We start from the raw sequence: 15,129 nt of genomic DNA, 5'->3' as shown, positions 1-15,129 counted from the left end.
TTCAAGACACTGGTACTTGCGTACCATGCTGAGAATGGATCTGGCCCTTCCTACATCCAGGACATGGTTAAACTGTACACCCCAGCACGTGCACTCCGCTTTGCATCAGCCAAACAGCTCGCTGCACCCTCGCTGCGAGGGGGACCCAAGTTCCCATCAGCAAAAATGCGTGGGTTTGCTATCCTGGCTCCAAAATGGTGGAATGAGCTCCCCATTGAAATCAGGACAGCAGAAAGCCTACACATCTTCCGGCGCAGACTGAAAACTCATCTCTTTCGACTCCACTTCGAGCGATAGAACTATTAACAAAGAACTGCTAACAGAGCACTTACTAACTAAGGACTGGCTTATCTAAAGCCAGTTGAGTAGCACTTGAAATGTTTTAGCTCTATGAAACCTGATGTACTATATGATTCTGTTTTCTTTAAGTTTGTATCTTGTTGGTCGAATGCACTTATTGTAAGTCGCTTTCGATAAAAGCGTCAGCTAAATGCAATGTAATGTAAAGTAATGCATGAGTGAAACACCAACTGTGAACATCATTGTGGAACTTCACTGCTTCCTTTGAGGCTGAAAGGGAGCAAATCCTTCTAAAATCTTTAGAAAGCCTGAAACCAGAAGAGCGGAGGATGTTAAAGCAGCAGATTAATGCCCATAAGGAGACCTACTTAAACAATAGAGTTCTTGCTAACATGCTGTTATTATAAACACCATTCTTTGAGTCAGTTCCAATGATTTTTTTAATATAGTTGGCAATCAAAGATGATTTGATTCGAATCATTATTTACAGATCAGTATTTACAGTGGTCAAAGAAGAGCAGGAGGCTGTAGTTACACTGTGTGTGCTTGGGGAGGAAAAAAAGGGGGGGGCAGACATTCACCCTGTGAAATAAATGAATGAATAAATCATAAAATGACTTATTTCATTGATCTACTCAACACCTAACGGTATGTGTGCATAGCTCGATATGGATTTGGCGACACACACCCACACACACACACAGAATAAATATACACACACTGTATTTCAACAATTCATTGATAAGGTAGACAATGATGTGCACTGGCTTATCTCACCTGATCACACACACACACGCACAGACACATACATGTAGACGCTCAACACACACGCAAACACACACACACACACAACTACAGCTGAACAGATACACAATCGCTTGACTCAGCCTGAAACTCTCCGTTCATCAATGGTTTGACATTCGAGATTTCTTTGCTGAGGTTTCCATTTCAGTCCACCAACAACTTTTCTGTCCTGCAGGTACATCAACCAGTAAACCTGTAAAGATATATATAGATACTTAGTATACAGTATAGTAAAGAACATGTTTCATTATGAATTTTTACCAAAACTGTACTGTATAGTTTAAGATGTTATTATTTGTTATCTAAAAAGGAAATAGTTAAAAGCAATGTTTAAATGCCTGTTCTGTAAGTTTAGCCATTAAGAAAATGCAGCCTAAAATACAGTTCCATTGGACAATGAGCAAGGTTATGAAACTTTAGATAATGTATTCTCTTAATAGACTGTTTAGACTTAAACAGCGGTTTATTTTAAATAGAGGCAGAATTTAATTTGAGCCATTTAGAACTGTTTTTACGCTTTTGATAAGAAAATACAAAAGGACTTTGTTTTATATTACAACTTTCCAAATGCTCATTTTAGAAACATTTCCAGGGTGCTACTATTTATAGGTAATATTACTACAGACTCAAGAGAGATTTGTTTTGTTTTGGCAGGACAGAAGAGTCAAGGATTATGGATATGTCTCCAAAGATGCATTTAAGATTGTTAAATTCCCTTGTTTGACTTTTATTTAATTTGAGCAACTTGAATGTAATCATAGCAGGACAAAAGTCTCAAATGTCAAGAATTATGACTTTGTGAGAGGCACAGGAGCAGCACTGACAGCTGGACACACTCAGTCAAAGTTACAGTACTTGAGAAGCTGATCGAGGCATACGCAACTAGGGCTTTTGTGCATCATGGGATATTCTGGACAGTTTTTCTTCATTTGAAGGAGCAGGACAGGCGCTGATCTGATCGATCAGTCCATATATATATATATATATGTATATATATATATATATATATCTATATATTTATAACTATAAATCCATCCAATGAGCTATGTACAAAGTATGGCAAAGAAAATCTTTATTTAAATGTTATCAGCAGATGTCATTGGCTCTTCACTGCGTGTAGTCCGTAATGTCTCCAGTGATGTGAACATGTCATGCTAAGGGGTGAGTCCATGCCGGCGACCCGCAGCGTCGACACGGACTCACGGACCCCATCTGTCCCGGAGCAAAAGCTCGGCAGAGTCCAGGGCCTGGGTTCAGTTTGATAAGGAGGGGGCGTGCTCTGGCCACCAGGGTCATGTAGCGTTGACCTCCATGATGTGGTCGTCGGTGGCGGGCAGCACCAGGACCTGCTGTGTGTGGATGTGGTTGAACACTTGTCCCGGGCTGAAGGGCTCCAGACGCGGCATGGCCACGCCCCTCTGCTGCTGGTCGCCGCTGCCCACAGAGTGCACGCTGCCCCGGCTGCGGATGCTCGCCGTGTCCCCCCCGTCGTCCAGAGCCTTGTCCAGCAGGGACAGACTGTCATTCTCCACGCAGCTGTCTGAGGACGGCAAGAGACAAACAAAAATACTGAGCGTCCACAGGTCATCAGGAGACCATTTGAGACAACACAATTAATTTTACTATTTTCTTTTCCTTTTTTTGTCTTAAGTTTGTCTGGGGATACATTAATCAATGGTCAATAACTACTACTCTCACAGCTTCTGCTTTACTACCTGCTACTGTTTAATACTCAGCTGACAAATACTCAATATTCAACCTGAATGACAGTTAGGTTGTGTTCTGATACAGAACATGTGGTATGACAACGTTTATGTGTGGGGGAGGTCTCACCAGGGTCTGGTTGAATGGCCACTGCTGCAGTGTGAGGCAGGTACTTCAGCACTTTGATCTTGGGGAAGGGCAGATGTCCTGCGAACAGAGGCATCACCTCGATCTGCACCTTGTGGGTGGCATCCGCCGTCATCGGCATGGAAACCATCCCTGAACTCTTCCCACACACCGCCCAGTTACTGCTGCTGTCAGCCACTGTGGACATGGGAATGAAAATAATGATTACTAGAGCTTAGAGAGAGCTTAAATGCAATATTTTGTAAACACAATAAAAAATTAAACCTCCACGTTACTAGAAAAATACCCTCTGATTTTATTGCTTAATGTTTTTTCAATGCTTTGATTGATCCACCCTTTAAGAAAACCCAGAAGACAAACTGTTCTCCTCATACCTTCATACATGAGTTTAGTGGTTTTGAGGCCCTCAGTGTCGGTCTTGCTGTCCTCTGCGATCTCTCCCTCTGCCGGTTCAGTCAGGCGTGTTATACACACCTCCAGCCCACAGAGGAACCCGGAGCGACAGTTCTGCTCCCCAGCAGGAGGCAGGATCTCTGCTCTCACACTGTACAACGTCTGACAATAACAAATGGGGAAAATCTCACAAAATAGAACAGACTCTGGGACAGTTTCATCCCACACGCCATAAACACGCTAAACACCTGAGCTCTGCTAAGTGCCCCAATAAACATTCCTGTTGTCATCTTGCGAAATACTTATTTGTATAAATAGTTATCAACGCAATAAACCATATTTCATTTTGTCTTAATTTACATTATTTTATTTCATATTCTGTTCTTATACATATCATATTCTATTTACATGTATATAGACTTTTTGCACTACTTTCTATTTTGTATTTTTGTATTTTAATATATATGTTTGATTGTTGGAGGAGCTCAGGTCATAAGATTTTCATTGCCATTTCTACACTGTAGCTGTGTGCATATGACCATAAAACCTTTGAATTGAGTTTGAATAGATTTTTCATGCATGTTTTCATTTTCAGTTATTCCATCAAAAGTTGAGCAACTGACAAAACAATTGAAGCTTCATGCAAGAAAATACATGTTTAAGTGAACTTACAGTGACTCTCTCGAGCTGGAACTGGTATTGGAAGGGTTTGAAGGCAGAGACGTCTTGTTTGAGCGGAGAGAAGTTTGTAGAGAAGACACACTGGAGACAGGAGGGCAGGTCGTCCTGCCACCTCACCTCCCACAAGCAGAACAAACTGTGCTTACTGCACAAAAGCTGCACCAGGACACACACCAGACATAAATATGAATTAGTAAATAGCCTTCAGTCTTAAATCCCTCAGGCTGAAAATGATTAATGGTTTTTGTTCTTCTCACCTGTTGAGTTTTAGTGTTGAGGGACTCCAGCTCCAGTGATGCATTCTGCTTCTCCGTCAGCTTCACTTCTGCCAGCGTGAAGTTCTTATCTGACATGTTCTGCACACACACCTGGATGTACTTCCTGTGGGGTGAGATGAAAGGTCGCATGTCAGACTTGTGTATGAGCGAGTTTGGGAATGTACATGGTAAAGAACGCTATGTTCATATTAAGGAAGTAACCTCTAGGCTCTGTATGGAAAGGATTTCATGTAAAAGAGGAACTTTTCTTTGGTTCCGCATTCGTTTTTTATTTGCGACACAAACAGGAAAGCATATAGAATGGAGGCCCACCTGTTACCAGCAGAAAGCAAAGAGTGTTTGGTTTTGAAGGGGATGTAGAAGGTGAGGGCCAGCAGCGTGGAGTAGATCGACCAAGGACAGTCAATGGACATCTGTGGATAGCATGACTTTACTATCAAATCTCTTAGTTTGACAAAAAGACCTCCTCCATCATTATTATTTCCCCCACATCAGTTACAGCTCATCTCACACTCTGAAAGTGTGTTGTTTGTTTCCTCACCCTCTGGTCGATGGCGGTCATGGGGGTGTCAGGATGGCTGTAGCTGCGTGGTCGGTGGCGGACCTCTCCGTTGGTCAGCCTCTCGTTGGGGGGGTGGTCGGACCCGGACGGGATGATGCACAGAACCTCCAGCTGGAACTCCAGAGTGTGGTACGGGGGGGTGGCGGGCAGGCTGATGCTGGTCACCTTCTCAGACGACTGGATGGACAGAGCGCTTTCCCCCACCAACTCTGAAGGGACGAGGACAGAAAGGAAGCCGTGAGAACTTTAGAGCTGTATCCGTATGAGTCAGTGTGTTTATAGGCACACACACTTCTGGTTTCAATAGGAAACAATAATGACAGAAAATCCAGTTTTCAGATTTCTCTCTGTTTTAAATTATGTTTATCTGTATATCTTTGGGTTTTGGACTGATAAAACAAGACAATGAAAACATTTCCTTGGATTTTGAGAAGCTGGGATAGATTTTTTTCACTATCTTCCTACATTGTATATATCAAACAACAAATTGAGAAAATAAAAAGCAGATTAATTGCTAATAAATCGTAAGTTGCAGCCATAGATAAAATCAGTTAATAAGTAGGTAGATTAATGCAGGAAAAAGTAGATTGCATTGAATCAATCAGATCCTTTAGAATGTGTACTGACCACCTGTGGGGTTGCTGATGCGGGCGGAGCAGCTGGTGGAGGGCAGGATGGGCATGGTGTCGGTGTTGCTGAGCTGCAGAGCGTCCCCCTTCTTCACAGTGTAGTGACCCGTCAGCAGAGTAAACTTCACCATCTGAGACAGACCGGCCAACAGCGGCTCTGAAAGCACCAACACAACTCCAGTGAGCCACGGCTACACACACATGCTGCTCTGTGGTTAACATGATCACAAACACAATGCTGTCTGTTTTTTATCCCTGAAAACTTGTCAACGTGACTTTGTTACTGAACTCAAACTGTGACCAATAACCATATCATGGAGGTGGATACATTATATTCAAACAAATCTGACCTGATAGAGGCTCCACGGTGAGTTGTGGCTCCTGAGAATAGACTTCATACTGGACTGATGGGTAGATATGAGGCAGAACAAACTGCACCTGACCCACGGTGGCAAACAGCTGGCGCAGTGTGTACGTACCCGGTTGTCCACTCTACAGAGAAAAGAGTGGCTGATTAAAGGTGGAAAGTAAGGAAACAAACAGGAGTTAAAAGGAGTTTAACATTTATTTAAAATACATTTTAAAGGCAGCAGCAGAGTGTCTCTTACTGGTGCTGTGAATGTGATGCTGTTATTCCCGGGCTCTAACGTTACATCCTGCACTTTCAGCATCTGTGCTCCTTCCTTCAGGGTAACGGCAGGAGGGCTGACACAGTTGGGCGTGTCCGGCAGTGAGATGCTTTCCGGAAGCCGCATGACCAGATGAGTGTTTTTACACACCACTCCTGTAGAGTTGAGAGAATTGTCCGTTGGACTCCTGTCCTGAATCTCCTCGAGCTCTAAAGGGGGCCCACCTGAGGAGGAGGAGGGTCCTGCTGACGAGGTGTCGTGGCTAAACTCCACTGTGCCTGGGATAGTTTGTCTGGCAGCTCCCTTAGACCTTCCATTAGTCCCTGCGCGCTCCAGCTCAAAGTGAATGCTAGCCGCTAGTTGCTGTATGTGCACCGACACGGGCATCAAACATCGCAGATTGATCTCCACCTGCAGGACGGCGCCAGAGTGCACCGAGGCCGTGGCTGGCTGGAACTGCAGCCGCGTGAGTTGAGAAAAAACACCCATGCTGAGAGTGACTTTGTCAGCTGTGGAGGAAGAAGATAACATGTGATGTTATTGACGTACACATTTTTTGCAGTTTGAGTAAAAAATTACAAATATTGTGGATGTTAACAGCTGAGGGATGGGCATATACAAGTGGAAGAAACTGCTTAAAGCTAATTGGAAGTGATCTCAGACATAAAACTGCCAAATATTGCTCAGATGAATATGCCACGTGGAAAACCAGATCATCAGAAAAGAAGAAAAAGAGGTGGTTTTCTGAAGGAGGCAAATGAAAAACTTGATGACACCTTGAAAGAACTGAACATCATAATATAGAATAGAATGGTATATATAGAATGGTTTTTTGCCTTCAAGTTTTTAAGTGTTGTGTTGTAAAAGGTCATTATCACTTACACTGATCTTCAGACTTTCCGGCAAAGGTCAGAATTTCTTGACAAAAGTGCTTCCTCTCCTCCATGGTCAGATTCGCATCACCAGCCAACATGGCACTGGTTTGTAAGTAGCTGCAGCAGGTTGTAAAGGAAACCGAACCCTGCAGTGAAGTCTGTGCAAGAACACCACCTCTATCAGGTCCACATTATAACCCTTTGCAAACTTTCCAAAGCTGGACAAGCTTCTGTATCCCCAACGGGCGAGAATACAAGTGAACTAACTCAAAGATGATTACTGTATTTCTTCTCTAATTTACGAGGATATCACAGGGTATACGCAGGAATCCTGAAGTCAGATGTAAGACCTTTCAAGACCTTTTTTAAGGACACCCTGTATTAGACATAAAAGTTAAGTTAACGTTTTTAGTGAATAAAATGTGAAACAAACTTCCACTAAACATTCCACTGAAAACTTACGGATATTTCCTCTTAAAGTTTAACGTAAGTGTAAAGTCAGCATATTTGGCCCTTAATTGGTCCAATGGCTGTTTTGAAGGATACTCTTCAGTCCTGCCCAGCAGCTTCTGACACTCAGCAATCTGTTTCCTGGTGTGAGTGACAGGGAGGCTCCATCCCTCCGATACGTAGGACTTCAGAGCTTCCTGTAAGAAAGCCTCTGCCTTCTCAGGGTCCCCCTTCTTCCTGATAGACAAACAAACACAAACACATTGTTTCTCATAGGCACATCCACATTGTCCAGAGATTATTTAATGCTACTTAGAAGTGAAATCAACACAAATATAAAAGGCCAAAGTAAAGGAGGACAATGAAAGAGAGATTATCTTTATCGTACAGTATGTGATTGTACCGTCAGTTAGCGTTAACAAAACAAAATCTTTGTAAACGGTATCATGTTGCTAATCAAATTTATAATAAAAAAAGGTTAGTGTCTACTTTGAACGTAGAATATTAAACTGTGCAACTGTTATTGCCTAGTGTTTGGCATTAGGCCATGTTATGATCTGAATCTGTTTGTTATCTTTAACACACCTTACATGTTTGGGTTAACAGGTCTGATTAGTCTTAGTAGTCAAGTCAACCTAAAATATGTTTGTAACACAGCAAAAAGGCCAGGATGACTCTAGTAGGGGTTTAAAATATCACTTTCAACTGCACTTTTCATTTATTCTGCCTGATTAGACTTTTCCTCAGGAGTGTGTGGGTGTTAACAAGCAGCGACTGATTGACAGTTCTGGAGAGGTGGCCTAATCAACCGGATTTACTGAAAATACCAGTTGGGATGCTCTTGAGCTTCAAGATCATTTTGAGACCTATGTGTATTCAAAGTGAGCTTACATGTAGAACTCAGCCAGGCTTTTCCCCACCAGTCTGGCAGACCTCAGTCGGCTGATGGCCCTGTACATCTCCATAGCAGCATGAGAGAGCTCCTGATGCAACAAGCGGCCAACCAGGCGTTGGAGGAAGAGGAAACGGTTGATAGGGAAGAGAGGAAAGAGAAAATCAATCGTCTCCCCTGAGGTTTACAGCAGGTTACATCAGAAAAAAAGTTTTTGGACAGGAATTCAAAAAATGCGTGCCAACTTCCTGCTTTGCCAACTCCTGAAGTACAACATAAAGCTGTGGCAAGAAATGGACTTACAAGATAGTGCCTTTCAAAGGCTTCCACGGAAGACAAGGCCTCCTTCAGCTTTTTGTAAGGGCTCTGTAAACTGCTGACTGTAGAGGAAGAAAAACGGAAATTGACGAAATTATGTTGTCTTTTAAATAACACTCTTCATTGAACCTTAACAAAATGATTGGCTGAACAAGCTACCTCTTCTGTCAGTGAACAGGAGACTCAGAACAATGGTAGAAGAACTTATGACAGCATGGACCAACAGAGTCATTGCTCTATGTCTGCTGTAAAAAGCTGCAGAGTACAGCTGAGGGCTACACTATTTTAATTTCCCAGGAGAGTGTGAACTCACCAGTCTCAGGCCTCTCATCTCCCAGACCGGCCAGCAGATCCACAGTCCTGTTCAGGTCCTCAGAGGTGGGTCCCTTCTCTGACACCAGGCCGCAGAGTTCCCCCAGGGACTTCAGCTGCAGACAGGAACAAGAATTAATAATATATCTGAAACCTCTTCTCCACCGTTATTTGGAGAAAACCCTTTTAACCTGATTGACTGCTTGCTATATATAATATTCCCCTTGATTATATAAAAAAACATCAAGTGATCAAAGCCAATGCTACAGGATTCAGTTTGATTGGTTACCTTGTCAGTGGCGTAGGCCCACAGCCCGACAGTGTGTGAGCAGTTAGCAGCTAACTGGGCCTGATCACAGCAGCCCTCGATCCTGTGCAGAACCTCCAAGCAGCTGAGAAACACCCAGCAGTCCAGAGCCCCCTCCACCACCGACACCTGAACAAGAGGGACGACATCGCAGTGTTATGATGGAGGACACAATCTATTCAGTCTGTTTCAAAGCAGTCTGCTGTCCATCCATCACAGTATGGATAAGGATGGTAACCCAATCACCTGTTGTCTAGTGAAGTTTAAGATTCTCTAGATAAACACTTTATTACCCAAGAGATAAACTGTGTATGTGTATTTTCTTGGAAATGTGATTGATTGAGGAAGTCGGAAGTGGCTTCAGAGTCGGAAGAGCTTTTTGAGTACATGTTGATTTAAGTATATAAACATGAAAAAAGTCCCTTCAGAGGTCTGTTTACCTCCAGCAGGCGTAGCTCCTGAACACAGTTGTGCAGCAGCTCCAGGGCTCTCTGAGTGACCTCCCAGGGCCTCAGGAGGAAGATGAGCAAGGTGCACTGTCTGGAGAACAGGTAGCTCCTCAGATCCAGCAGACTGGCCTCCCCCCGCTGGATCCCATCCCTCTTCTCCATGTCGATAGGCCGCCGAAGCAGCAAGCCGCTCCAGTTGTTCACTGGAGCGCAGAACGAGCCCAGCCAGTTCGCCGTATCTGTGGATAGAAACACAGACATATGCCAAACTTTAGATTTTGGAAACAGAAAATGCATGCACCAAAAATGTGTCTTTATTCTGCTAAATTAAACCAGCCATTTGGTGGTGTTTAATTACCTCCAGCTCCAAAGTTGAGGACATATTGGGTAAAAAGAGCATCTAGTTCATCATACTGGACCAACGCATCTTCAAACTGCTGCAGCATCTCAAAAACAAAGGCCAGCTCCTCCTGCACACACAAATAACATGTGAAACACAACTGAACTGTGACACTTTTCCCAACAAAAGTAATGTGTATAAGCCGTCATTTTTAAACTATAGAACACACAACTCTAAAAATAGCCAATAGACTCTGCCTTTTAGTTTTATTCCTGCTGACTCAAGTTTGTATGCCCTTTAAAGGTGGGGTAGGTAATCTTGGAGAAACCGGCTCGAGTGCGCTAGAATTTGAAAATACACAACCGGAAAAAATCTGCCACTTCCTTACAGAGCCCCTCGTCCAACACACACGAACGCGCACCTGACCAATGAGGGCACGAGATAAGTTTGTGCACAGATGGAAGGCTGACAGGCAGGTAGGCCATCCAGTTACTTTAGCCGGGCCGGCTCAGATGATTGGTCGTGCTTTTTACAGTACCACGGCTTCCACAGATGACATTTTTTTATGGATTTTTTGTCAAAGCACTTCAGATATTCATTGCTATCTGGATGTTAAGAGCATTCCATGGAATATAACAAAAAGTGTATCTCGAGCCGGTTTCTCAAACTTACCTACCCCACCTTTAAGTCAAGTCATGACACAACCTCAGATTATCTTTGTGTGCAGATGCCTGCCTGTTGTTTTTCTTTGTACCTGGACCATGAAGTATTCACAGAAGCTCCAGCCAGGCTGAGTGCGTTTCTCTCTGAGCGTCCGCATGTCGTCTTCAAAGCGTCCCAGGTTCTTTGTGAAGGACATGAGGAGGAGGGTTCGCAGCTTGAGCAGCAAGGAGTTCCAGGATTCCTGAGACCGGGACGAGTCCTTCAGAGGATCCGACAGCACCACACATCTGTGGCAAGGGGAATAACCTATATTTACTCAGGGAAGGTTGAGTCAACGGGGCTTATTATATTAGGCAGGTAGTAATTATGTTGCCTGCTGTGAGAACATATGAGAAGGGCAGGCAATTTCACCTCCATCAGCTTGTTAATAGGGGGGAGTGTCCTGACCTGTCGTTCTGCTTGTTGCAGAAATCGCTGCGGATCTTGTCCACGATGGATGACCGAGGCAGGATGTTAGTCTTGTTCTTCTTCTTAGTGTCGTTTGTCTCCACAACGATGATGACCCAGTCTGCTGAGCCATGAGTCCGCAAGCTGTTCTGCCAGCGCATCATGTCCTCCTTCACCGTGCTCTTATACGCCTCTGTGTCCTGTAATGAAGTAGAACAATTAAAAAAACATAATTTTTCCTCTCTGTAATTGTCTTGTGTGAAGCCAGAAAAACATGACAATTGGAAATAACAAGTTAATATGGCATGTGAAACTCTGCTTTTTTAGAATGTAAACCATCATGTGATCCAAAAGACATTTTACCCAAGGCTAGGCCTGTCGCAATAATCGATAAATTGACTTATCGTACGATAAATAAAAATGGACTCGATAACTTTTCTGAGCTCGATAAATTGCCGTTTACATGCGTGTTTGTTTACATAAGGATGTGACCAGCATTTTAGCTAGGAGCGCTGTGGCTGCCAGACGAGCTGTGGCTGCCGGCCATGCGCGCTGTGAGGGGCGGGGCTGACACACAGCCAGGTCAGGACACTCCGCGTGCACGTACGGCAGCGTAGCAGCCAAATTAATAATATAGCGACAAGCGGGAGACAACGTGTGACTTACTCGCGGGGAATTTAAAGTGAAATGGAATTGGTTACAAAACCTACACATCTCGATTCTCCGGTGTGGCAGTATTTTGGATTCAAGCCAAATCAACGAGGCCAACCTACGGACTTGAATGAGCCGGGCGGTGTGTCGCATTTGTTTAAAAAAGGTAGCGACAAAAGCAGGCAATACCACGCATTTTAAACTACACCTAAAACACAACCACTCCATTCCGTTTTCCTAGCTGGTAGCAAACACGGCAGCTGGAGATGGAGAGCCCCCACCTTCCCGACAGTTTACAATCAAAGATGCATTTGCCCGACAATGCAAACATGTTGGTGTTCCTTGTTGGAAAATTCGGAAAACAGATTTGGATATGGCCTGTTGAGGCATCTGGGTCTTTGTATGGACAGTGGACTGTACACATGACTGTTGTTTTAAGGAGATTTTTTTTGCTTGTGAGACAATGTGTGCTCATATTGATTGATTTATTTATATATATATATATATATATATATATATATATATATATATATATATATATATATATAGAGAGAGATGGATTGAGAGCTCTGTTTTCCAGCCTGAGTCTATTTAATTTATTGTTTTGGTTGTGTGTGATTTAATTAATTTATTATAATTTAATTAATTTGTTTTATTTATTATATATCATTTATATATTTTAATATTATTTCACATTTCATTTGAAATGTTGAATGTTCAATACAAAGTTCTGTTTGAAAGGATGTACTAGAATTATTATGATATATTATCATTATTTAGTGGTCTAAAATGGTCTTACAATGGTGCCGACAATATTATCGTTTATTGCAATAATTTCCAGGAACATTTATCGTCCAACCAAATTATTTATCGTGACAGGCCTACCCAGGGCTAGTAGAAGTGCAGAGCTGAGGTTAACCCTTGGTTAACAATGTGTGAAAAGGGGCTGAGCTATCCAAGGGTCAACTCTTATCCCTGAGCTATGGATTTGCAGTGAGAAAAGCCTTTATGACATGGTCATGGCGTCATAGATTGTGACAGAAAGACTGTTCAGGGGAACCAGAAAAGCAGAAGTGCGTGCCTGTGCCTTTTAATGGTTTTTTTTATGTTGATGTTATGCAGGTAAGATTTCTCTTTTCTGAACCAACAAAGTTCTCCTTTTTCTTTGCGTTTAAAATATTAGATCCTGCAAAACAATGGTTGTTTATCAAGGACTCACTTTCTTATGCAGTCTCAACAAGGTAGTCTTTGTAGGTCTGGTCTATTAAATTGTAAAGCTGTGTCCATACTGCATATAACCAGGGCAGCCATTATTACAGGTCTGGTGTATTGCATTGTAATACTGTGCCCATACACACACACAAACATACACACACACACACACACACACACATACATACATACACACACACACACACACATACACACCCTCAAAACAGCCACAGCAAAGGCATAGTCTTGAGTCACGCGCTGATGACAGCACTTCCTTAAACTAACCAGCTGCTCAGTCAGCAGCAGCAGGTTCCTGCTTCCCTTCTCTCTATCCCCGGTCGGCTTTCCCTAAGCAGCAGTCTTGCAATAACATCAAGTTCAGCACAGGCTGGTGAGTGCAAAAAGTTGTACATAATGTCGAGATACATTTGAAAATATATTCTTCTTTTCTTCTATCCTCAAGTAGCAGATATTTTTCACTCCACAAAACGTAGCTCTTACTAAATGCTTGACAACTTACATACATTTAAAATGATTTTTTTAGTTTTGACTATTGGGAAGAGAAGCAGACATTGCTTATCCTCCTGAACATGTGGAATAAACAAACTTTTCCAAGATTCTGTGTGATTTGACTTTGGAAAACAAAGTCAACACAACATGCATACTTATTATGATTACTCAACATAAATGAATGATGGTTAATATAAAAGTTGTGTCTTTCTATGTATAATCAAAGGAACCTCTACGATAACGACAATAAAACAGTCATTTAATCCACGCTCTCACAGCAGCATATCTTTTTTTATTAGACTTATTTGACAGAAAGCTTTTATGACCAAAAAAACAGAAAACTGTCACGATAACATCATCTGTATTGTGTGTTCAGCTATACTGAAAAACCAAAGTGTTCACAGAGAGTCATTTAATTAAAGCAAACGAGTCTTTGCACCTGATCTGCCAGCGGGATAGAATTTAATTCAACAGTCCTTTATTGTCCCACTGGGACCGGACTGTGTGCGTGTGTGTGCGTGTGCGTGTGCGTGTGCGTGTGCGTGTGCGTGTGTGTGTGTGTGTTTCAGGCTACTCACACAGCAGTCGGTCCAGTAGATGTGGAGGAAGGGGAAGGTGAGGAGAGCCTTGTTGCCGTCCTTTGGGAGCAGCTCCTCTTTGAACTGGACAAAGTTAGCTTCAAGGTGGATCATTTTTGGTGCACGGCCATACGTCCTGCACAGAGAAGAGGGAGGAGTTTTGTAGGATCAATGATATGCTGTTTACGGTCAATAGATGTTTAAGGTGAGATCAACTGGCTAGGTATATATGAAAGACCAAGACCCAATCCACTGTCATTGTTTGAATTAATAATGTTATCGAATCCTTTCCCTGGAGAGAGAACAAGGCCTTTATTTGAGACTGGTTTGTTCTTGCAAAAACAATTACAATGATTCTCAGGGTGTAAAATTGTCCATATTTTTCATCTCTCACTTAACTTAAAGGTGGGGTAGGTAAGTTTGAGAAACCGGCTCGAGATACACTTTTTGTTATATTCCATGGAATGCTCTTAACATCCAGATAGCAATGAATATCTGAAGTGGTTTGACAAAAAATACATAAAAGAACGTAATCTTTGGAAGCCGTGGCACTGTAAAAAGCACAACCAATAATTTTAGCCGGCCCGGCTAAATAACTGGATGGCCTACCTGCCTGTCAGCCTTCCATCTGTGCACAAACTTATCTCGTGTCCTCATTGGTCCTGTGCGCGTTTGTTAGTGTTGGAGGAGGGGCTCTGTAAGGCAGTGGCAGATTTTTCCGGCTGTGTATTTTTCAAATTCTAGCGCACTCGAGCCGGTTTCTCCAAAATTACCTACCCCACCTTTAAAAAGGGCTTGTGCCCATTCACTGCTCTTCAAAACCACAGAACGCTTTATACACCCTTATTGTCTTTCACTGTGAATGGTTTGTGCATTATGTTGTTATTATTGTGATAGTGTAGGGACATTTAAAAAGCATGGTGTAATGACGTAACATGTTGGAAAACCTTTACCAAAAATATTACCCATGACAATATCGGAGTGCATAAAAAACGTTA

General features: G+C 42.7%; 1 protein-coding gene across 1 annotated transcript; it reads right to left on the bottom strand.

The window, feature by feature from the left end:
- Positions 1 to 722: 722 nt before the first annotated feature.
- trappc10 (trafficking protein particle complex subunit 10) lies at positions 723 to 14,290 on the bottom strand. Its single transcript, XM_079662491.1, has 21 exons — positions 14,132 to 14,290; positions 11,181 to 11,380; positions 10,825 to 11,020; positions 10,089 to 10,200; positions 9,722 to 9,969; positions 9,264 to 9,410; positions 8,976 to 9,090; positions 8,648 to 8,724; positions 8,344 to 8,435; positions 7,549 to 7,689; positions 7,010 to 7,119; positions 6,107 to 6,636; positions 5,849 to 5,990; positions 5,497 to 5,655; positions 4,849 to 5,078; positions 4,620 to 4,720; positions 4,287 to 4,410; positions 4,021 to 4,185; positions 3,330 to 3,510; positions 2,938 to 3,132; positions 723 to 2,644 (listed from the first exon to the last, which is right to left on the bottom strand). Exons 1-21 carry the CDS (start codon positions 14,243 to 14,245, stop codon positions 2,397 to 2,399), a joined length of 3,627 nt encoding a protein of 1,208 aa, XP_079518617.1. The 5' UTR covers positions 14,246 to 14,290; the 3' UTR covers positions 723 to 2,396.
- Positions 14,291 to 15,129: the final 839 nt, after the last annotated feature.

The sequence above is a fragment of the Notothenia rossii genome (assembly GCF_949606895.1).
Source record: "Notothenia rossii genome assembly, chromosome: 2".
Lineage (NCBI taxonomy): Eukaryota > Metazoa > Chordata > Actinopteri > Perciformes > Nototheniidae > Notothenia > Notothenia rossii.
Note: the sequence above shows the minus strand (reverse complement) of the source record. Positions and strands in the feature narration are given on the sequence as shown.

Bases quoted from the DNA above. Each gene is read 5' to 3' on its own strand.
- trappc10 (XM_079662491.1), bottom strand. From the start codon at position 14,245: ATGATCCACCTTGAAGCTAACTTTGTCCAGTTCAAAGAGGAGCTGCTC. The intron at 9,970-10,088 runs GTAATTAAACAC...TTCTATCCACAG, and splicing joins CCTCAACTTTGGAGCTGGAG to ATACGGCGAACTGGCTGGGC. The intron at 4,721-4,848 runs GTGAGGAAACAA...TGCTATCCACAG, and splicing joins TGACCGCCATCGACCAGAGG to ATGTCCATTGACTGTCCTTG.